The 24542-nt window shown below is 39.5% G+C and overlaps 1 protein-coding gene across 1 annotated transcript in view; it reads left to right on the top strand.

Moving 5' to 3' along the window:
• The window catches only part of EXOC4 (exocyst complex component 4), a 634255-nt gene extending 616511 nt beyond the window's left edge, over window positions 1-17744 (top strand). The window contains exon 18 of the mRNA XM_089676875.1: window positions 11810-17744. Coding sequence (XP_089533001.1) covers window positions 11810-12047 — 238 coding nt within the window. The 3' untranslated portion in view covers window positions 12048-17744. The remainder of the gene's footprint in view (window positions 1-11809) is intronic.
• The last annotated feature ends 6798 nt before the right edge of the window (window positions 17745-24542 follow it).

Here is a 24542-nt window from a genome sequence, read left to right as displayed (position 1 = left end):
CATTTACCACTGTGTATACACCCAGATGTGTGACTCTAGTCACATGAGCTCCTCAGATCTGAAAGGGAGGAAATGCTCAGGGTAGAAAACAAACTGAAAATTGAGCATGTGCAATAGCTGCCAACACTACTCTGCAGAATCCCCAGCTGCAATGGGGACATAGACAGAAGGGGGAGATGGAGAACAGCAGGATCAACCAGCGTAAAACAGCATTTATTGCTAGTTTTTAATAATGTGGGTTTAATGACACTTTAAGCAAGGTATTTTTGTACATGTTACAGCAGTTGAAGCAACAGGATTTATCCAGTGATTGGATGAGGGGCCTGAAGATTAATTCAGAGTCTAGAATCACATCTAGCACCCCGGTGTGTGTGGAGGAACCAATGGTTGTATTATTGATCTCGATGGCAAAGTGGAACATTTATTAAAAAAAAAACATTTACAGTACTGTCTTTGCAAGAGTAAAATAACTAAAAGGAAGAATAGATAATGTGCATTTTTGTATTTTGCCACATTTATACAGAGGAATTTTTGGCCTAAAAGGAAAAAAATTTTAACTTTACTTAATTGTACAATGTTTCATTCTTGAACAGGTTAATGCGCACCAATCAAAAAATGAGTAGTAAAACGACTTAGGTTTAGTTTAGCTCGTTGAGCTTCGGCTCCAGAGACTAATTTGTTAACGTCAATCTATCTTGGCTTCCTGTGGGGCCTGTGAGAGCCTATCAGCATAAACCACTTTAACCCATCGATGTCAGAGCCGCCGTAATTGGCTGCATTATCCTTGTGTTGCAGAAAGGAAGCCTGTTAGCTGTAATAATCAGTTATGTTATCTCATAATTAGCTTGGCAATAAAATTGTAACACTACATTAATTAATATGAGCTTTTATAGGCAGTTTTTACTTAGGCTTTGAAATGATTATCCAAGGCTGTAAAATGCCTGTAGAGTATCACCATACGGGACCACCATAAAGAAGGAACCACCAGGGAATCAAATTACAGACCAGCCATTTTGTGCTTTTACGTGTTTGCACATTTTCATCACATCCCACTGCCTAAGTCTCTTGATCCTCTACTGGCTGTAGAGAATGGCAGGTTAATCATAACTCCCAAAGGATAGCTCAAATCATGTTCATTTTGTGCTGAGGAAAGCTAGCTTTACAAATGCCTTATGGTGAATTGCTGACTCTTCCCTGGCATCCTCTTCTTATAAATACTCCCCCCCTAATTTATGCATAAGATGGGGAAGGACTGAAGAAATAGTTACAAAGTGGCATATGGTAGAGATAATTTCTGTTCCTTATGCAGTAAATATGCAAATGTCGTAGTGTATTTAGAAGAGGTGCCATTAATAACCCTGCCTTTAGATGGGCAGCTGGACTGGTTAAAGCAATCTTTTCAGGAACGATTACCTGCCCATTCTGTGATTTCCATACTCTGAGCCTGCTAAAACACAACACGTAAATTGAATTAAAATGTAGTGATATAAAATTCCACTTATCAACCCAAACCATTAAATTTATTATCAGGACTGCTTTTTTCAGCTCAGTCGGTTATAATTTTCAGAGCTCTTTATCTATATAAATTTAATTAGCCTTGATATCATCACTATATTATAGAACTAATTAAAGATTTAGATAAGTGCTGAGAGAGCTTATTTAATACCCCATAAAGTTCAATGTGGAAAATTAAAAAGGCTGTACTTTAGATGGTTGTGAAGTTTATGAAACCCAGTGCCCGTATCTGTAGGTTTAAAAGAAATATTTGATTTAATTGCACGTAATGGGCTTCTTAATGTTTCAAGTATCAACAATCTGTTTTATCTTGCTGAAAGGAAGCTCTTTGTACTGTATAAAGTAAATACAGGTTTGCGTTGTGAAGCGTATTTATTACTCTCTAGAAAATTAAGTGGTGGGTTAGAGAACAATTTCATCTTGAACAAAAATGTTTCTAATGGATGACCTTTTAGAAAATAGTCCAACTGTTTTTTTTAAAGGGGCAAGCTCCAAGGCTATCATGGTTATCTTTACTGCATATAGAGTACAGTATAATTATGCTTGTTAGGCGTTCAGACTTCACTGGCTGCATGCTTGTTTCCAGTATAATATGTGTCAACATATTATATAGCAACCCGGTACGTAGATCCAGTCAAATCAGTTCCTGTCCTCTGAAGCAGTCTAATATCCCTTCTACACTTGCACACACTGGGGGTCATGTGGGAGGAAGCCAAATGCCCATTACTACACTGCAAGTAGTGTGAATGGGCTCTGAACTACACTGCAAGTAGTGTGAATGGGCCCTGAATTCTCGGAATGGACTGGTTATAACCCTTTCAAACACCTCTACTATCTTCAAAAGATTGGATGAAATTTGAAGACAACCTTTTTTCTAATCTATCAGGATTCAAGGCACCATCTTTGTGAAAATCTCTCATTCCCAAATCCTCCATTAGAATCTGCCACACTGTTTCCCTGTTCATGTTCAAATTCTTCTGCCATCATTCGCACACTCGATCTGAGAGTGTGAGGGTTTGCACTCTGTCCACATTTGCATCTGTCCTTTGCATTTTTTGCTGTCCACTTCTTCATCATTGTGGACATCATCACCCCCTCCTTAAACTGCCTATGCCATTTTGAAAACACTTATAACCCCTGCCACTCCCAGCTAGCCATAATTTTTATCTTTTGGGCACTGGGTCCTGCATGGACGCTCACCTTGGTATGTTGTAAGCAAGCTGCAGGTACTGTACAGGTCCAGGGCTGTATTCCATCATCCAGCAAGCCCTGTCCCTGAAGACCCCTATGGGAAAATACCCATCGAGGAGGACAAAGCCAGGATGGGAGTTGTCTTTAATATCCTACTTCTGAAAGGAGATGATCTGCTGTAGCGAGTCCAGGCTAACAGACCTTACCTGTGTGCTAGGTTCTAATGATATGTGTGCTGTGACACTTTAAACTGTAAAAAATAGAAAGTGTTACGCAACCTACTATGCATACAATGAAACATAAAAAAAGTGCATAGCAAATAACGCATGTCACCAAATCACGCATAAATGCTTATAATAGACAAATATACTGTGATTAGTGTTCTATCCAAATATAGTCTGTGTTAATATATGCAGTGTAACTTCAAAGAAACATTATACAGTAAAGGAAATACAAGTAAATAAAACGCAAAGTGAAAAATATATGTTCTAGTGAACCATAAGTCTAGCAATAAAGTCCCTTTAAGAGTGCTCCAGTTACATGCTGTGCTTTATATGATCTTTCTATATCCTTAATGTGCATGGAAAAAAAAAACATTCACACTCCGCTCTTGCCTGTTTTTGCTAAAATTGATCAGATACGTATTCCCCTTTAAGAGGTTCACTCCAGGGCACCACTGTTCTCCCCTCACGAGATTCTCTTTAATGGTCTTTCTTAATGTATTCCTTAAGTTATTTATCGGGGTTTGTTAAAGACCACCCAGTGTTGACGAAGAGGTAGAGGCTGGGACAGTAATAAAAGGTGATTTTAGCTACCCTGAAATTGACTGGATTAAAGGCACTGATGGAACATTAACAGGGTGGAAATTTATAAATCTATTACAAGATAGTTTTATGGTACTGTTCATAGAGGCAACTAGAAATGATGCTCTGCTGAACCTGTTAATCTCAAACCATGCAGAGCTTTTTACTAATATTTATATAGGGGAGCACCTAAGTAGCAGTGACCATAACTTGATTTCTTTTAATGTAAGCTATAAACAACAAACACGTACTGTAACAATAAAAACCCTTAATTTTAAGAGCACTACTTTTCCAAGGCTGAGGGCTGCTCGCAAAGATTTAGATTGGGAGGGAATGTTGTCATTAAAAAACACAGAACAGACATGGGAATGCTTCAAATCCAAATGTGCCTCACATCCAAAGTTAAAATGGCTATAAATAATACGAAAATATTCAAGAAATAAAAAAGAAACACTATCATTTCAAAGTTAAAGAATATAACAGAATATGTAAAAAGGAAATCAAAGCTGCAAAAATTAAAAATTAATAACAGGTTGCAATAGAGAGTAGGACAAACCCTTAAACATTATTCAAAGTCAGATCTGAGCATGGTAGGCCCCTTGCTGGATCATATTGGTTTGGTTATTGAGGACAAAGAGAAGGCAAATTTATTAAATACCTTCTTCAGCTCTGTGTATACAAAGGAAAATGGGAAAGCTCAAGTCCTTAATGAGGATAGTATTGATTGTAACCTCAAATGATCCACAGTGGCTCAGAATTGACATGGTCCAGAAACATTTAGACAAAATAAAGTTGAATAAAGCACCTGGAGGACCATATGGCTTAAACCCAAAGATCCTCGCAAAGTTGAGCACCATTATATCTAAGCCATTGTTTTTAATTTTTAGAGACTCTTTAATGACTTGCATGGTACCACTGGATTGGCGTAATGCCAGTGTGGTGCCCATATTTAAAAGGGGTAAGAGTCTTTACCAAGTAGCTACAGAATAATTAGTTTAACTTCTATAGCCAGGAAGATACTTGAGAGTATAATAAAAGACCACATATAAGAGGGTATGCTAGAAAATAATATTTTAGCAATAGCCAGCATGGATTCACAAAATACCAAAATTCTCAAACAAATTGATTTCTTTTTTTTTTGTTTACAAACGTTTTTATTTTGTTTTTTGTCAAGAAATTTACTACAAAATGGCAGTACAACATCAAGTGAGATATACAACAGGAACAAGGCATGTCTGCAATGCATATTTCAAATGGTACAACCATGCAAAGTAAAAAGAGAAAAGAAATTAAGTACATGAGTGATATAGGTAGAAGGGTATGCAGAGCTATATAGCTACCAAAAAAATGACTCAATCAACCAAAATATGAGTGGACATTAGTCAGATAGTAAATGCCTGTGAGTTCCCCAGATTTACGATTTTTCTGTCAAATAAGTGCATCTTATCCAATAAAATTTGATTTCTTTTTATGAGGAAGTAAGCAAAATCTTACTAGCTAAACAAATTAGTGACTGTGGATATAGTATACTTGGCCAAAGCATTTGGCACAGTTCCCCACACACAGCTAATGTGTAAATTAAAGTGGCTCTAAAGGCTGTGTGTAACTCCCCCTCAGCAGACAGTTGATTATAAAAGGGTATTACTTAACAAAGAAAACCCCTTCCCATTTCATGCTGTCAGCAATGGCACCACATGGAAGAGAAATGTCACAAGGCTTGAGAAAGAGAAAATAATTTCTTTACACAAGAAAGGTGAAGGCTACAAGAGGATCAGCAAAGCTTCACTAATCAGTCAGAATACTGTAGCAAATGTTAAACAAAAATTTAACAAAGATGGAACTGCAACCATCTCACAGAGACGTCCAGGCCATCCACGGAGGTTAACACCTCAATAGGAGTGTCTTCTGATGAGAAGGGTTGAAGAAAATTGGCATGCAAGTTCAATGCTGTTAGCTAAAGTAGAAAGCCAAACTGGAGTGATTTTCCCTTGCCACAATATGGCATACACTGCAGAGGAATGACATGCATGGGTGTCATCCACGAAGGAAGCCTCTCCTAAAGCCCATGCATAAAAAAGCCCACCTAGAATTTGCCAGGGCCCATGCTGAAAAAGAAGACTACTGGGACTCTATACTCTGGAGCGATGAGACCAAAATAAATGTTTTTGGAACTGTTGGCTTCAAAACTGCGTCGCAATGGTGAGGAGTACTAAGAAAAATGCATGGTACCTACAGTGAAACATGGTGGTGGCAGTGTCCTTCTGTGGGGCTGCATGAGTGCTGCTGGTGTTGGTAAGCTGCATTTCATTGATGGTATCATGAATTCACAGATGTTCTGCTCTATATTGAAAGACAAGATGCTACCATCACACCATGCCCTTGGTTGTTGTGTACTTTTCCAACATGACAATAATGCAAAACACACATCTAAGGTCACTGTTCCATTTCTGAAGAAGAACAGGGTGAAAGTGATTCAGTGGCCAAGTATGTCTCCTTATCTGAACACCTATGGGGAATTCTGAAGAGACAAGTTGAGCATCACTCTCTAGCCAGCATCCAGGCTCTAAGAGAGGACATTCTTCAAGAATGGAAAAAGATCGATATTGCAATATGTGGCCAACTTGCTCATTCCATGCCTAGAAGACTTGGTGCAGTCCTTACAAATCATGGAGGTCATACAAAATACTAGATGGAGTAGTTTTTGTTGTGGGATGTATTCATTTTTGCATCAACTAATTTGAGTAAAACTGTAGATTTTGTAATCCAGGGATCCCTGATGAAGTCACGTGATGTGTGTCGCAATGCATCAGACGGAAGTGTGGTGACGTCATTTCCGGTTAAGGCTACGATTGCCACCATCTTTGTTTACCAAAATACCATGTTGTTTGAGGGAATTTCCAGCTCTTTTCCCTTGTGAGTGCATTTTGTTTGCTTCTTATGTTTTTTTAATAAAAATAACCTTACTGCACTATGAGGAGCCACTCTCTCTTGCTTATTTGTATATGATACCTGCTGTACCGATTTTGGTGATAAGGAGCTCCCAGTGACCAGGATACATAGAGGATTATTGCTGTTTTGATCTATGTGATATGATGTCACACAAGCACATTAAAGAAGAGTCACAGTTTTGTGCTATTCACGAATATGGACTGCTACATTGTACTTTATTCATGATATAGGACGTTGACTTTATTTTATTCACTGTATGCTATTGGTTTAATATGGTTATACCCTGTGCTGGAGGGGGTTCTCTGTTTATGTGGACCTTATTTACACCAGTTATTCTAGTGCAATATACACTGTATTTATTTTTTGAGGACTGTTACGTTGCACTTTATTCATGGTAAATTAAATTTCACTTTATTTACTTCATCCACTTTGTCATTGGTCCAATACGCCATTTACCCCGTGATAGGGGGGTGTTTATTCTTTTTATGTGGAGCTCTTTTTTACTAGTTAATATGGTGTAATATACATTTTCACTGCATTATTTTTATTTTTTATACTATATTAGGGTAGACTACAAGACCTAAGAGATATACTATGTGTGGAACTGAGACATTACCTGGGGACTCAAGTGGTTAAAAGTAATCATCTTTTGTAAATACATAGATCATATCAAGTTCCCTAAAGTAAGAAGGGTTAAATTTCATTCACAGTGGCCACCTGATAACAAAATTCACTGCCAACTTGTGATTCATGCACAAATTGTCAAGTGACACTTCAGATTTTGGGTGACTGACACCCCTCATTTGACCCATTGGGTGAATGTATAACTAGGGCCACCCACATTTAATTTAGTTTTGATGCCGTGTAAGAAAATGATATCTGCGGACCCTGCATAATGTTGAGGTCAGTCTGTAGAGCAGAGATTGAATCAAGTCAAGAAATTACGATTTCATTGTGAGTTCTCTGGATCTTTTTTAAAAGCTCTCCTCCCACTGTGCTGGGTGAAAGGTGAGAATTAGCATTTAAATAGAGAGGTATTAATAGCAAATGTGGGCTTGTGCAGCTCCTTGGAAGATTTTGCTACCTGTTTCTTGTTTTTGAAAAACTGAATGTATCTGATGTTTCTTTTCCTATTACTTTTCCTTCTCATTTTCTATCGATTTCAAAAGCATAATTATTTAGAAAGCTTACATTTCTATACATCATTCATTGAGGACTGTGAAGTCAAATAATGCTGGATAAAAATCTGTGTGGTAACACCATAGTACTTAAATTTTTTTCTACAGGTTTTATTATATTGCATTTTTTACGTGTTCGATAATGCGCCCCAAATGAAATGACACTTTTCCCATTAGCTTTTATCTGTAATCCACATGCCACCCATCTGGACTCATTTTTGAATCATATATTATTGATGCCTAGATGCCCAGGCTAAATTTAGCAGTGGTAGCATGTGTCGGTTAACTTGGCAATAACTGTGACTAATTTGCATACTTAAATTTGTTTTTATAAGAGCATAGAATAGTTTTAAACACTGTTTTATTATTTTGTTTTCTATATTTAGTTACATAGTTAGTCTGGCTGACAAAAGTCCATCCAGTTAAACTAAAGAACTATATCCACAGGTGATCCAGAGGAAGGCAAAAAACCCCAGCAAAGCATGATCCAATTTGCTCCTGCTGGGAAAAAAATTTCCTTCCTGATCCCCCGAGAGGCAATCGGCTATTCCCTGGATCAACTTTACCTATAAATGTTAGTATCCAGTTATATTCTGTTTATCCAAGAAAGAATTCAGGCCTTTTTTGAAGCAATCCACTGAGCTGGCCAGAACCAACTATTGAGGGAGTCTACTCCACATTCTCATAGCTCTCACTGTTAAGAAACCTTTCCGTGTTTGGAGATTAAATTTATTTTCCTCCAGACATAAAGAGTGCCCCCTTGTTCTCTGTGATGATCTCAGGGTGAATAGCTCCACATCGAGTTCACTATATGAACCACTGATGTATTTATACATGTTGATCATATCCCCCCTTAATCTCCTCTTCTCAAGAGAGAATAAATTTAGTTCCTCTAATCTTTCCTCATAGCTGAGCTCCTCCATGCCTCGTATCAGTTTAGTTGCCCTTCTCTGTACTGTCTTAAGTTCCCCAACGTTCTTTTTGTGAATTGGTGCCCAAAACTGAACTGCATATTCCAGATGAGGTCATACTAATGATTTGTACAGGGGTAATATGATCTCTCTCTCTCTCTCTGTCTGGAGTCTTTTAATACAAGAGAAGATTTTGCTCGCTTTAGAAACCACAGCTTGGCATTGCATTTAAGCTTATGATCTACCAGAACTCCCAGATCCTTCTCCACCATTGATTCCCCCAGTTGTACCCCCCCCCCCCGTATATACAGTTGCAAGAAAAAGTATGTGAACTCCTTGGGATTACGTGGAGTTTTGCATGAATTGGGCATAAAATGTGCTCTGAACGTCATCTAAATCACAATAGAAGAACACAGTCTGCTGAACATAATACTACACAAACATTAGATGTTGCCATGGTTTAATTGCACATAACATGTAAACATTCACAGTGGAGGGAAGAAAAAGTATGTGAGGCCCTAGCTTAATGACTTCTCCCAGAGCTAATTGGAGCCAGGAGTGAGCAAACCTTGACTCCAATCAGTGTGATGATATTGGATGTGTTGCTGACAGCTGTTCTGCCCTTAAAAAACACACACCTGTTTTGGGTTTACTGGCTTCAAGAAGCACTGTCTGATGTGAACCATGCTTCGTAGAAAAAAACTCTCAGAAAACCTACGATCAAGAGTTGTTGACTTGCATGAAGCTGGAAAGGGTTACAAAAGTATCTCCAAAAGCCTTGATGTTCATGTGTCCACGGTAAGACAGACTGTCTACAGATGGAGAAAGTTTAGCACTGTTGCTACTCTCCCTAGGCATGGTCGTCCTGTAAAAATGACTGCAAGAGCACAGCGCAGAATGCTGCATGAGGTAAAGAAGACTCCCAGAGTGTCAGCTAAAGACCTACAGAAATCTCTGGCACATGCTAACATTTTTGTTGACACATCTACAATAAGGAAAACATTAAACAAGAATGGAGTACATGGGAGGACACCACAGAGGAAGCCATTGCTGTCCAAAAAGAATATTGCAGCACGTTTGAAGTTTGCAAAAGAGCACCTGGATGTTCCACAGCACTACTGGCAAAATATACTGTGGACAGATGAAAACAAGATTGAGTTGTTTGGGAAGAACACACAACACTATGTGTGGAGAAAAAAAAGGCACAGCACACCAACATCAAAACCTCATCCCCACTGTAAAACATGGCGGAGGGAGCATCATGGTTTGGGGCTGCTTTGCTGCCTCAGGGCCTGGATGGATTGTTGTCATTGATGGGAAAATGAATTTCAGAGTTTATCAAGACATTTTGCAGGAAAACGTACGACCATCTGTCCGCCAACTGAAGCTCCGCAGAGGATGGGTGATGCAACAGGACAATGACCCAAAGCATACAAGTAATTCAACAAAACAATGGCTGCAACAGCACAGAATACACCTTCTGGAGTGGCCCAGTCAGAGTCCTGACCTCAACCCGATTGAAATGCTGTGGAATGACCTTAAGAGAGCGATTCACACCAGACATCCCAAGAATATTGCCACACTGAAACAGTTTTGTGAAGAGGAGTGGTCCAAAATTACTCCAGATCATTGTGCAGGTCTGATCTGCAACTACAGGAATTGTTTGGTTGAGGTTATTGCTGCCAAAGGAGGGTCAACCAGTTATTAAGTCCAAAGGTTCACATACTTTTTCCTCCTGCACTGTGAATGTTTACATGTTACGTGCAATTAAACCATGGCAACATCTAATGTTTGTGTAGTATTATGTTCAGCAGACTGTGTTCTTCTATTGTGATTTAGATGACGTTCAGAGCACATTTTATGCCCAATTCATGCAAAACTCCACGTAATCCAAGGGGTTCACATACTTTTTCTTGCAACTGTATGATGTGTGCATGTTCTTAGCCCCCAAGTGCATAACCTTACATTTATCAACATTAAACCTCATTTGCCACATAGTTGCCCAATTAAACAGTGGATTCTATCTTTTTTATTTTTTGTTTTTTTAATAGCACATCAGATCCTGTCAGTTACAATATTTAATCAATGGAAGCCTGAAGGTGGCAATGTTTTTCTTTAGCAATCATGTCTTCCATATTTCACAAACTATAATTAGGAAGATAAATATGAAGGGAATCTACAGCAACGAATACATGGACCCATGGATTATCATGAGGGATGATGTTCACAATCTGTCCACAATCATTACTTATCCTATATAATCAGTCTACTTGTGGCTGTGGGAATCTCATTCTGAGTGATAGAAACTATTATGCATGCAGGCTGAATGAAAAAAACAAAATCAGATTTCTTCATCCAGGCTTTACAGCGTGGATGGAAAAATCTCACTCTGTGGCTTCTGCATTTTTGACAGCTGGCCCTGCCAGCTTTAAAAATACCTTAACATGATTAGATGCAGCCGCTGCTTGGCCAACAATTTTCTGCTTGGCTCCTTTGACTTTTCAGTTAAAGGATAATGGGCGGGAGTGGGCCGACAGGGCATATTTCAGCCGAGTTTATCATGAACCAGCAAAACTTGTGCAGTGTATGGACTGCTTTCTTTTATTAGCTCTCTATCCGAATATTGTGTAGATCCTGTCCATTGATTTATAAGTTCTGTATCCGAACAATAGGCAGGCCCCACCCATTTGTTCTATATGTTCACAGCATGCAGGTCCCATCAGTAGTTATGAACAATCGCTAGTTTTTTTTTTGTCCTTGACACTGTGTGTGATATGGTTTTTTATCTATAACGAATAAAGATTGAAGAGTGCAGCGGATTCCAGATATTCTTTACATTGTAGTTTCACAGACGAGCTGTGCATGCACCTTCACTATAATGGTCAGTGGATGATCCATACTACTCCCCTGGAGCTGCTTTGCTGTGTGTAGGTCCCATCCCTTGGTTCATCAGTTCTGAATGTGAACAACATGCAGGTCCAATCTCTTGGCTCCTCAGTTGTGTATTGTATGAAAACATATGACAACTCTATAAGGAAGAAATGCAGATTTATATTACACTGTGACTGCAGAAACTTGTGGTATCTCAACAAAATTTACACAAATATCTTAGACAAGATCAATACAAATAAAGTTTGCTAAAAAAAAAAGTTTGGTTAATGAAAAATAGTTTTTTAAAAATGCATTTTTATGTGAACAAGAGTAATGATATTAAGTTGTATGTAGAAAACCTCAAACTTGTCTTTTTTTTTTTACAATGCAGGCAGTATTATGAAATGATGTACAACACTGCCGATGAGTTGCTGAACCTAGTGGTGGACCAAGGAGTGAAATACTCAGAGCTGGAGTACATCAATGCTCTCAGTCTCCTACATCGTAGTCAAACTGGTGTGGGTGACCAAACGACACAGAACATGAGGCTGCAACGACTTAAGGAGATCATCTGCGAACAGGCAGCTATCAAGCAAGCAACTAAAGACAAGAAGATAACCACTGTTTGAGATGATGGATATTATGTTAAATATGCCAGTAACAGCACATATTTGTTGGCTCTGTCGCTTGCCTTGTTTTTTTTCTAAATACGATATTAATGGAACATATTTTTCCATTCCATTAAATGATGATTTACTGGTGTTAGAGTTAAAGTGGAACTTCACTGTCTCAATCAACCTTGACTATTTTGAATCCTTATGCTGCTTACATTCATAAATAGATAGAAAAGTATATCCTATAAACTTGTTTTAAACTGTCTTTTGCATTTCTTTAGTTACTTTCTGCTTTCCAGGCCTAGGCATATAATTTCATACATCCCAGGAGTCTTCAGAAAAGAGTGGAGGGGTTTTCTCAGCTAAGCACACCACCCTCTTGCTTGCATGCCTGAGCTAAGGGCAGATGGATTACAGGAAGTAAATGCTACATTAATCGCCTGCCCTCACTCAAGATGGCCACGGCTAGAAATGCTAGGGTGTTTTTCAAAATGATTTCTCAGCAAAATAAAGCATGGAGACATGGATGGATGGGGGAGTTTGCTTTGAATATTAAAAATTAAATAGCAGTTTTGGTTTATGGTGCTCAGATGCAGTGCAGTTCCGCTTTAATCAAGTTTAATCATGTTGCTACAGTGCATATTGAATGTTGTGCTTTGCAGTAATTTCCCCAAATATGCATGCTCTGTGTTTTAACACATTTTGCATTTTATAAAGTAATGATTACAGATACATGGATTCTATTAATAGAAAGTAACAATACATTTTCTTTGCAGCAAACCCCATGCAGTGCTGGTCTCTGTCTTGTCTGGTTATGTTGGTCTTTTTACAGTTACAGTATCACTTTACTCTCTCTTTAATCATTTCAGTCCCTGAGTCTTTACACCCCGGTCGCACTGGGTGCGGCTTGGCATGCAATTTGCATGCCATGCGACTTGCAAATCATAAGCTAAGTCGCACCCTATCGTCTGCAATTACAGCAGTCAAGTAGGTGCAGTTCCGTCTTAGTTGGAGCCGCACCGATTTCGAGAGTAGTACATGCACTACTTTTCATGCAATTGGCATAGACATCTGTGTCAGATGTCTTGCAAATCACACCTGAAATCGGCATGTCCCCCGACTTTGGAATTGTGCGACTTCACTGTAAGTCGCACGATTTCAAAGTCAGGCTTGATGTGACCGGGGTGTTAACCCTGTAAGGGTGAAACTTATTAGAGAAGAGTAGTCCACAGACAGAAATTCTCCACCCTTGAGACCCAGACCATTTTTCCATTTTGAACACAGTTGTACATCCTACAAATTGTATCTTTTCAATATATTGTACATATTTGAGGGGACAAATAGGGCTTTAAAGTGGTAGCAGATTTGGATACGTACAGTTTTATTCCTTACTTTTAAACTAGAGAACTATAGCGAAAAATGCTTTTCCTGTAATCTTTCATATCACAATTTACAATGTATTTTACACTGCCCCAGATATTTACTGCAAAATATAATCAAGGAAGCCTTCTGATCAAAAGAATATTACATAAATATGGTATATGTAACATAGCAGAATGGTTAAAGAGTATGTAAACCTGAATAATGAATTTCTCTTGTTTGCTTTTTATTGATTTGCTGTACCATTAAAAGCATTTTGATATATCTGCCTGCAAAGTGCAGAAAATCCTGATGATCTGGTCAGAAATTCAGAATTGTTCTGTGTGCTCTCTACACTTCGGTGTTCTTAAAGTGCCCTGCTTGTTTTTGTCCTGGACTACAGAATAATTTGTCACTGTTATGGAGATTTGGGAGTAGGACTGGTCAAATATTTTAAAGTGTTGCTAAACCCAGGACCCTGCATTCACTATATCTGGTCTCCCACAATACACAGAACATGGAAATGCAATTATTTTATTAAATATAAACTGCTAAATACATTTTCTCATCAGCAGTTAGAGCAGTCTTGTGACTTCTATCAGTGTTCAGCTGAGCACTGGTTAAAGCTTGTAGGAGGAGTTTTCTCTAGGAGGATGGAAATCCCCTGATCTCTGTCTGAACAGTGCTGATTGGCCCTGTGCTGTTCACATGCACTCTCCCAAAGAAAAAAAACCTCTCCAGCAATACACACCAAATTAGCATGTACAGTATCTCCACACGATATGTCTTATCAGGAGATAAGAAGTAGACACTGGAAAAAGGGGAGGATCAGAGAAGTCAGGATCAAACAGCATTTTTACACAATGCAGAGGATTAACTCCTTAGGTTCCACAGAGAATAACAAGCATGCTTTACTGCATATACAGACTGATTTTACTGTTGTGGGTTTAGTAACACTTTAACAAAAGATCAGTACATAAAAAAAAGCTATGTTTTGTCTGCCCACAACAGGACTGTGAAGTGCAGTGCATTTCTGGATGATAAAAATGTATTTTCTTTACTTGCAGAGTCTTTAATCATTTTACATACACCTCAAGGAATGTGTGTGTACTTTTACAAACTGTCAGTTTTTTCCTGGAAGTGATTCGTGAGACTATAAAGCAGAACACTGGGCAAGGAAAGATTCAAATAGAGCACAATTCATGCTCCATTAACATAAGTGGAGGACAGGGGAGACTACAGGGGTCTAATAGATGGTCTCTGTGATGAACTGCCTGGCACCCCGCCTGGGTGCTTCCACCAGAGAACCTCACTGCTGGGACACAGGAACAAGGTATAGCTGGGCATTGCACCCAAGAACTAGACAACACTAGCTTAGGTGAAAAACTGGAACTCTTTTGAACAGAAATACAGGTTTTTAGACACTTCAGAAAAAGGAGCAGCCCCCACATGAATAAAAATAAATATTACACATTGGGATAAACACCCCACACTGATTAGGTAAAGTTGATACAAGACTAACCCCATCATGTAGGAACCTCCAGGAGGATTAGCATGGTCAGTAGGCAAGAGGCTAGCTCACAAAAGCCCCTGTTCTGGTTGGGTCTGTCACAGTCTCAATAAATAGAACATGTTCAAGTTAAATGTTATCACATAGGGGGCTATTAGTCCCCTATGTGATACCAAAAAAGGTATGTAAAAAAAAAAGTTTTAAAATTGACAGTCAGGTCCATAAAGATTGGGACATCGACACAATTCTAACATTTTTGGCTCTATACACCACCACAATGTATTTGAAATGAAACGAACAAGATATGCTTTAACTGCAGACTGACAGCTTTAATTTGAGGGTATTTACATCCAAATCAGGTGAACGGTGTAGGAATTACAACAGTTTGCATATGTGCCTCCCACTTGTTAAGGGACCAAAAGTAATGGGACAATTGGCTTCTCAGCTGTTACATGGCCAGGTGTGTGTTATTCCCTCATTATCCCAATTACAATGAGCAGATAAAAGGTCCAGAGTTCATTTCAAGTGTGCTATTTGCATTTGGAATCTGTTGCTGTCAACTCGCAAGATGAGATCCAAAGAGCTGTCACAATCAGTGAAGCAAGCCATCATTAGGCTGAAAAAAACCCATCAGAGAGATAGCAAAAACATTAAGCGTGGCCAAAACAATTGTTTGGAACATTCTTAAAAAGAAGGAACGCACCGGTGAGCTCTGCAACACCAAAAGACTCGGAAGACCATGGAAAACAACTGTGGTGGATGACCGAAGAATTCTTTCCCTGGTGAAGAAAACACCCTTCACAACAGTTGGCCAGATCAAGAACACTCTCCAGGAGGTAGGTATATGTGTGTCAAAGTCAACAATCAAGAGAAGACTTCACCAGAGTGAATACAGAGGATTCACCACAAGATGTAAACCATTGGTGAGCCTCAAAAACAGGAAGGCCAGATTAGAGTTTGCCAAACGACATCTAAAAAAGCCTTCACAGTTCTGGAACAACATCCTATGGACAGATGAGACCGAGATCAACTTGTACCAGAGTGATGAGAAGAGTATGGAGAAGGAAAGGAACTGCTCATGAACCTAAGCATACCACCTCATCAGTGAAGCATGGTGGTGGTAGTGTCATGGCGTGGGCATGTATGGCTGCCAATGGAACTGGTTCTCTTGTATTTATTGATGATGTGACTGCTGACAAAAGCAGCAGGATGAATTCTGAAGTGTTTCGGGCAATATTATCTGCTCATATTCAGCCAAATGCTTCAGAACTCATTGGACGCCGCTTCACAGTGCAGATGGACAATGACCCAAAGCATACTGCAAAAGCAACCAAAGAGTTTTTTAAGGGAAAGAAGTGGAATGTTATGCAATGGCCAAGTCAATCACCTGACCTGAATCCGATTGAGCATGCATTTCACTTGCTGAAGACAAAACTGAAGGGAAAATGCCCCAAGAACAAGCAGGAACTGAAGACAGTTGCAGTAGAGGCCTGGCAGAGCATCACCAGGGATGAAACCCAGCGTCTGGTGATGTCTATGCGTTCCACACTTCAGGCTGTAATTGACTGCAAAGGATTTGCAACCAAGTATTAAAAAGTGAAAGTTTGATTATTCTGTCCCATTACTTCTAGTCCCTTAACAAGTGGGAGGCACATATGCAAACTGTTGTAATTCCTACACAAACACATCTTGTTCGTTTCATTTCAAATCCATTGTGGTGGTGTATAGAGCCAAAAATGTTAGAATTGTGTCGATGTCCCAATATTTATGGACCTGACTGTATAAAAAATATGAAAATGCATGTGTCAGTTGTGACTTCATTCAAAAACTGCAATTTTCTACACTCGATATATATCTCCACGCATGCCAGAATAAGAACAATAATCCTGGGGGTGTTATTCATAGTTAACTAAACTGAAGACCTGTAAGAGCTTTAAAGTGTTGATTATGGATCATTTTGGGTACCAAGGTTTGTACGGTTTCACAGGTATGCAAAAATTATATGGCTTCACGTGTTGAGTGTCCATTTATTTGATGCAACCTCATCTTTTTAGTTTTCCCCAAAAAATAAGCAATATATTATGTGTATATGTACTAAAATTAAAGTGGTTGTAAAAATAATTGCCTTTTCTGGGGTCCTCAGCCAGCGCTCTAGTCTCCTCTTCTGCGGGCTCCACCATAGCAAACCACTTGTTATGGGAGCACATGTGATGGCTCACTCCCAAGGTGTGTTGTGTGGATACATAAACACCCACAGCACAGCTTAGCCCCATTCCAACCCGGTCCCTCCTCACATGATTTGATTGACAGCAGCAGAAGCCAATGGTTCCTACTGCTGCTCTGTGTCCTGTGAGAAGAGAAAGAGAGCAATTAAATCATTGGAAAACATGGCAAAAATGCATAAAGGCACCCATGGTGAGTTTTTGGTGTGTTTTTTGAGTCGCATGTCATGTTAAAAATACACCAAAAACGCAGTAGCGGATCAGTGTGAAAGTAGCCTAAGGCTTTACATTTAGAATAGCTTCTTTCAACTTTTGCCATTACATTGCAAGGGACACAGCAAAAAACTGTGTAAATTGTCAGTGTAATATTAAATATGTCAGGTTGCATGTACAGAAAATAACATCATGGAAACATTTTCACGTTTGCAACCGTTAGCATTCTGAATGACAATGCACTAGCTTATGCAAGATAACATGTTATCCAGAGTATATGTTAAAAAATGTTTTGGCTTTTAAAAAATTTTTTTGTTAATCATGGGGGTTTGTGATCAGGGCTGTAGAGCTGGCGCATTTTCACCGTAACATACTAAAAACTTGCTTATAAAATAATACCACACATCAGGATGCCTCCAGTTTTTCTTTTTTATTCAATAACAGCCAACAGGATACATTTCTAAAGCGTTTTGTGTCATGATGTAGCATTTTCATAAAGATGGGCGCGTAACTCAAGACTTACAGGAATTGTCCCAAACATCAAGGCACTTCTCCTTAAAATACAGTGCAATACAATTGTGTTGTACTATACTGGATCTCTCTTGGCAGCGACACAATAGTGACATGAAAAGACACACTGCCTGAAGAGGAGGTGGTAGTTGAGGATGGAAGTACACTGTTGTTCGTGTTGGAGTAGCTTGAGCCCATTCATCCTAGGATATGTAACAGGGCATTCTTTAAGTTTCCTAGATCAGCCAAGACTTCCGTGTATTTGCTGGTAAAGTCATGAATGGGAATCTGCCTCACTGGAGAAGATTTTTACTCAACCAAAACATTTTGCCCAATAGTATCCCAGTGAAGGATGTTTTTTTTGTAAGTGGACACATCTCGTGATGAATCCTGCTATCTTTTGTCTTAATAGAACCCTCACAATCCCTGTTGAGGATACTTCTGTGTTCATAGACAAGGTAGATGAGAGGTTGTACACTTTATTATAGCACTCTTTGACTTTGCAACCTGCAGTTGTATCTAGGGCAGTTTGTCAGACCATTACCATTTAGACATAACACACAATCCTAGCTTCATTCTTATGGATGTAACTGTCCACAGTCAGTTAAACATTTCATTTACAGCCTTACACTACTACACGAATGGCCTGGCAGATAAACATTTACAAATTCTACAATGTATCTTCTCTCCATGCACATGGGCAGGATTCTCCGGCCCTAATGCTGGTCAGATGATCTACCACACAAGCTACACCTTGTGTGGCTGCTCTTTGAATGCAAACATGTTTTTCTCTTCCTTGAATAGATATATCCAGGAATTCACAAGTGGTAAGAGCATTCTCCCACCTAGAAGAAAAGGGCCTGCACTTGACATGTTGGCCTTCTACTCCTTCAGTTAGGTGACGTTTCCTTTGTCCTTCTCAATGTGCCCATGCCATGTCTCAGACAGGAACCTATTAAGAAGACATGGCTTTCTATCATTTTTTCAATCACTCTTCTTCCTAGGATGTTTAAAAAGTTACCAGAGGAGCTGAGAAAGGTTGCAGTGTTTGTGAAAAGTAATAAACCTCTTGTAAACTCCCCATCATCCTACTCGGGTGACTCTTTCTTGAACCCTTCCCAACAATCCCACTGACACCTGGCACATCCCTGAAAATCTTCACCTACTTAGACTATGTTTCCACCCTTACCCACAACACCACCAATGATTGCTATGGCCACAATTACCCATCACACCACCTCCAACTACCCACCATTACCTACAACACCTCTTCCTATACTATCACTCTGTTGCCACACTCAACCACAACACTGCCTATACTCAAAACATCATTCCCAATCTAGCTCCCTTTACCCACAACACCTACTATACCAATCCACCCTATGGTCCCCTGTGCATACAACATCACTCACATTTGGCCATCTTTACGCAAAACACCACCCTCATTGTGCCATGGGTCCTTGGCCACCCTTACTTGCAAACCCACTTCTTTTTCTGAACTCCTTAAAGTGGACCTGCACTGCAACTGAGCACCACAAACCAAAAATTATATTTAATTCATTTTTAATATTCAAAGCAAACCCATCCATCCATGTCTCCATGCTTTATTTTGCAGATAAATAATTTTGCAAAGCTCCCCCTGGCATTTCTGGCAATGGCCATCTTGAGTAAGGGCAGATGATTCATGTCGCAGTTTATTTCCTGGAATCCATCTGCCCTTAGCTCAGGCATTGGCTGAGCTGAGAACCCTCCCCTCCTGAAGACTGCTGGGATGTATGACATCATTTGCCTAGGCATGGAAGCCAGGAAGTAACTGAAGAAATGTAAAAAAAAAAAAAAAAAAGTTTAAAACTAGTAAATATAATATACTCTATTTACTAAGGCTAGCAGCATCAGGATTGAAAGAGTGAAGTTCCACTTTAGGACACCCTTAGCTACAACACCACCTGCCTTTGTGTACTCTACCTCCATCTGGGCACTTTTACCCACAACACCATCATTCATCCACTGTTACCAACCCTCAGACCATGTTACCGTACAACCCCACGTTTCTGACCACCCTATGGTCAACCATACCAGCATAACCAATTTCATCTAGCCACCTTTACCCAGAACACCACTCCCATATGGCCACATTTACCCACAACACAACCGTTTCTGACTACTATATTGGGTAAATACCGCTTTTTTGTGGCATAATAACTCTTGAGGTATCTATGTCAGAAGTAGTCAAATCATTAAAACATGCATTGATTAACCCTTATGACCACATATATGCAAAGTGGGCTTTATTCCTGGGAGCTGCATTTATGCATGCCTCTGTTTATACTTTAAGTGCACCAAATTGCATACTCCCCGCATTGAGACTAAACTATTATTGATAGCTCCTGGTCATGTACTAATGTCCGTGAGCCAGTAACACTGCATCTTGAACATGTGGTCACTGTGATTAGCATATTACAGTGATCACTACTGTGATTGAGTTTAATGACCCGCCCCATTGTTGTTTCTCCTCTGTAAAGAGGAAAAGATGCATTGTATCTTTTCCTCCTCACTAGAGGAGAAGTCTGTGCAAAAAAGACATTAACTAGGTGCTTGATCTAGTTTAATGAGTGTTCATGTCAGTATGTCAGGTGGCAGTGTAAGTGTCAAGAATTTTAATGTCAGTGCACCAGTCTGTGTCAGTGAATGGCAATGTTGGGGTCAGTGTGTTTGAGATAAGAAAAAAAAGGTTTTAAATGTATTGTCAGTAAAAAAAAAATGCATACTATTGTTTCTTGGTCCTACTACAGGTACAAAGAACAACTAACACACTTGTGCGTTATCACCACAATTGTCAGGAGTTGATTTTGCAGGTCACTTTGGTTGTGGATCATGGTAATTTCATAAAAATAGGAATATGTAACAATTGTGCGCTGCCAAGAATGATATAATAAATGAACTCAGATATAGAAGAGCTGCTGCAAACATGTGAAATGTGTGCTCATCATAAAAAAACTTATAAATATGTGTATAGTGTTGCGCTGCTCAAATAACAAAAACACAAAGTCCAAAAACTGTATATTGTATAGGACGCGCTTGTTGGAGCCCAACCTCTGTAGCTGTAAGATAAAGGTGCTAGATGGATATAAGGGATGGATGGATGGGAGCAGTAACACTGAGGCAGCTCTTCTTAGAGTGGAAGCAAGGCTCTAATGCAGTAACAAGAAAAAGAGAGGAAGGCGCCTCCAAGTGCAGTACTGACAATTTATTCAGTAAACAATGGAAAATTTGCACTTACAAGATAAACGGTTAAAAAGGCTCATCGTGTGGTAATTAGGTCCAGGTGGGACATCCAGCCGTCCAGCAGCAGACTATGCCTATAGGATCAGGAAGTAGAGACCAGGATGTGCCTGTGCATCAAAAATGAAGTTTGGAGAGCAGAGTCAGATGTAGCAGGTGAAGGGGGCGGTAATGCATTTCGGAGCTTGCTCAATAGGCTCCTTCTTCAGACCTGAGCCCCTGTAGAACCCTGACATTTTTATAGTATGAAGGGAATGGGAGGGAGGCAAATAATTCCTGGGTCCTAAGGACCTACATGTTTTCCTGCATCTTGCAAGAATTAATACAAGTATACAAAAGATATAAAAATAGAATAAAAACACACGAGAGAATAGCTCAATTGCTTAAGGGTTAAAAAGTATACGAGTGTATATGTATACATATAATAACATATCTAAAAAATGGCATATTTGATAGAAGGGAAATAGAAAATGACAATTACATCTAAAAATAAATAGAATGGAACAATGGAGGTGAAAATAAATATTAATAATAATGAATAAATCAATGAGGTAGTGAAAAAGGTAGATTGTACCATAAATAAAAAATTAATAGAAATAAATATAAAAACAATAAAAACAAAGTTAGAAAAACGCATTATAATAAATGGGCTTGCTATAATAGTATGTGAATTTTATGTACAGTTGCAAGAAAAAGTATGTGAACCCCTTGGGATTACGTGGAGTTTTGCATGAATTGGGCATAAACAGTGCTCTGAACGTCATCTAAGTCACAACAATAGAAGAACACAGTCTGCTGAACATAATACTACACAAACATTAGATGTTGCCATGGTTTAATTGCACATAACATGTAAACATTCACAGTGCAGGGAGGAAAAAGTATGTGAACCTTTGGACTTAATAACTGGTTGACCCTCCTTTGGGAGCAATAACCTCAACCAAACGTTTCCTGTAGTTGCAGATCAGACCTGCACAACGATCTGGAGTAATTTTGGACCACTCCTCTTCACAAAACTGTTTCAGTGTAGCAATATTCTTGGGATGTCTGGTGTGAATCGCTCTCTTAAGGTCATGCCACAGCATTTCAATCGGGTTGAGGTCAGGACTCTGACTGGGCCACTCCAGAAGGCGTATTCTGTGCTGTTGCAGCCATTGTTTTGTTGAATTACTTGTATGCTTTGGGTCATTGTCCTGTTGCATCACCCATCCTCTGCGGAGCTTCAGTTGGCGGACAGATGGTCGTACATTTTCCTGCAAAATGTCTTGATAAACTCTGGAATTCATTTTCCCATCAATGACAACAGTCCGTCCAGGCCCTGAGGCAGCAAAGCAGCCCCAAACCATGATGCTCCCTCCGCCATGATTTACAGTGGGGATGAAGTTTTGATGTTGGTGTGCTGTGCCTTTTTTTCTCCACACATAGTGTTGTGTGTTCTTCCCAAACAACTCAATCTTGGTTTCATCTGTCCACAGTATATTTTTCCAGTAGTGCTGTGGAACATCCAGGTGCTCTTTTGCAAACTTCAAACGTGCTGCAATATTCTTTTTGGACAGCAATGGCTTCCTCCGTGGTGTCTTCCCATGTACTCCATTCTTGTTTAATGTTTTCCTTATTGTAAATGTGTCAACAAAAATGTTAGCATGTGCCAGAGATTTCTGTAGGTCTTTAGCTGACGCTCTGGGATTCTTCTTTACCTCATGCAGCATTCTGCGCTGTGCTCTTGCAGTCATTTTTACAGGACGACCACGCCTAGGGAGAGTAGCAACAGTGCTAAACTTTCTCCATTTGTAGACAGTCTGTCTTACCATGGACACATGAACATCAAGGCTTTTGGAGATACTTTTGTAACCCTTTCCAGCTTCATGCAAGTCAACAATTCTTGATCGTAGGTCTTCTGAGAGCTCTTTTCTGCGAGGCATGGTTCACATCAGACAGTGCTTCTTGAAACCAGTAAACCCAAAACAGGTGTGTGTTTTTTAAGTGCAGGACAGCTGTCAGCAACACATCCAATATCATCACACTGATTGGAGTCAAGGTTGGCTCACTCCTGGCTCCAATTAGCTCTGGGAGAAGTCATTAAGCTAGGGCCTCACATACTTTTTCCTCCCTGCACTGTGAATGTTTACCTGTTATGTGCAATTAAACCATGGCAACATCTAATGTTTGTGTAGTATTATGTTCAGCAGACTGTGTTCTTCTATTGTTGTGACTTAGATGACGTTCAGAGCACATTTTATGGCCAATTCATGCAAAACTCCAAGTAATCCCAAGGGGTTCACATACTTTTTCTTGCAACTGTATCTCCTTATTATCTCCTGTAATAAAAGGGATCTTAGTTAAGTGAGAAAGGGATAGGAAAGGGATATACCTAAATTAGTTGGAAAAAGTACAAACAGCTGTATAAGGATATTGTGTTGATATTTATAACCACCATTTGGAGGGAAGCGAATGTCTCTATAAAATGGAGCTTATTTCAAGCTCTTCATTTAGGCCACCAGGGGATAACACATCCATGGTGTAGATCCAAAAAGTTTCCCTCTGACAGAGACGCAAAAAACGCTCTGCCAGAGGGAGGTCCTGTGGCATTCCTTCAATGATCCACACATTAAGACCGTCAGTGGATTTTTCATGGCATTCAAGAAAGTGTCTGGGTACGCTATGCTGATCTTTTCCATCCTCTATGAGGCGACGGTGCTCACCAAAACGTTTACGAAGGGTACGTGTGGTTCTACCCACATACAGGTGAAACTCGAAAAATTAGAATATCGTGAAAAAAAGTTCATTTATTTCAGTATTGCAACTTAAAAGGTGACACTAATATATGAGATAGAATCATTACATGCAAAGCAAGATAGTTCAAGCCGTGATTTGTCATAATTGTGATGATTATGGCTTACAGCTCATGAATACCCCAAATCCACAATCTCAGAAAATTAGAATATTGTGAAAAGGTGCAATATTCTAGGCTCAGTGTCCCACTCTAATCATCTAATTAAGCCATAACACATGCAAAGGGTCCCTGAGCCTTTAAATGGTCTCTTAGTCTGGTTCAGTAGGAATCACAATCATGGGAAAGACTGCTGACCTGACAGTTGTGCAGAAAACCATCATTGACACCCTCCATAAGGAGGGAAAGCCTCAAAAGGTAATTGCAAAAGAAGTTGGATGTTCCCAAAGTGCTGTATCAAAGCACATTAATAGAAGGTTATGTGGAAGGGAAAAGTGTGGAAGAAAAAGGTGCTCAAGCAGCAGGGACGACCGCAGCCTGGAGGGGATTGTCAGGAAAAGGCCATTCAAAAGTGTTGGGGACTTTCACAAGGAGTGGACTGAGGCTGGAGTCAGTGCATCAAGAGCCACCACACACAGACGGATCCTGGACATGAGCTTCAAATGTCCTATTCCTCTTGTCAA

This window comes from Staurois parvus, unplaced genomic scaffold (genome assembly GCF_062004578.1).
Source record: "Staurois parvus isolate SC_StPar_1 unplaced genomic scaffold, SC_StPar_1.0 ptg000175l, whole genome shotgun sequence".
In the NCBI taxonomy this organism is placed as follows: domain Eukaryota; kingdom Metazoa; phylum Chordata; class Amphibia; order Anura; family Ranidae; genus Staurois; species Staurois parvus.
This window is presented reverse-complemented; position numbering and strand designations above follow the sequence as displayed.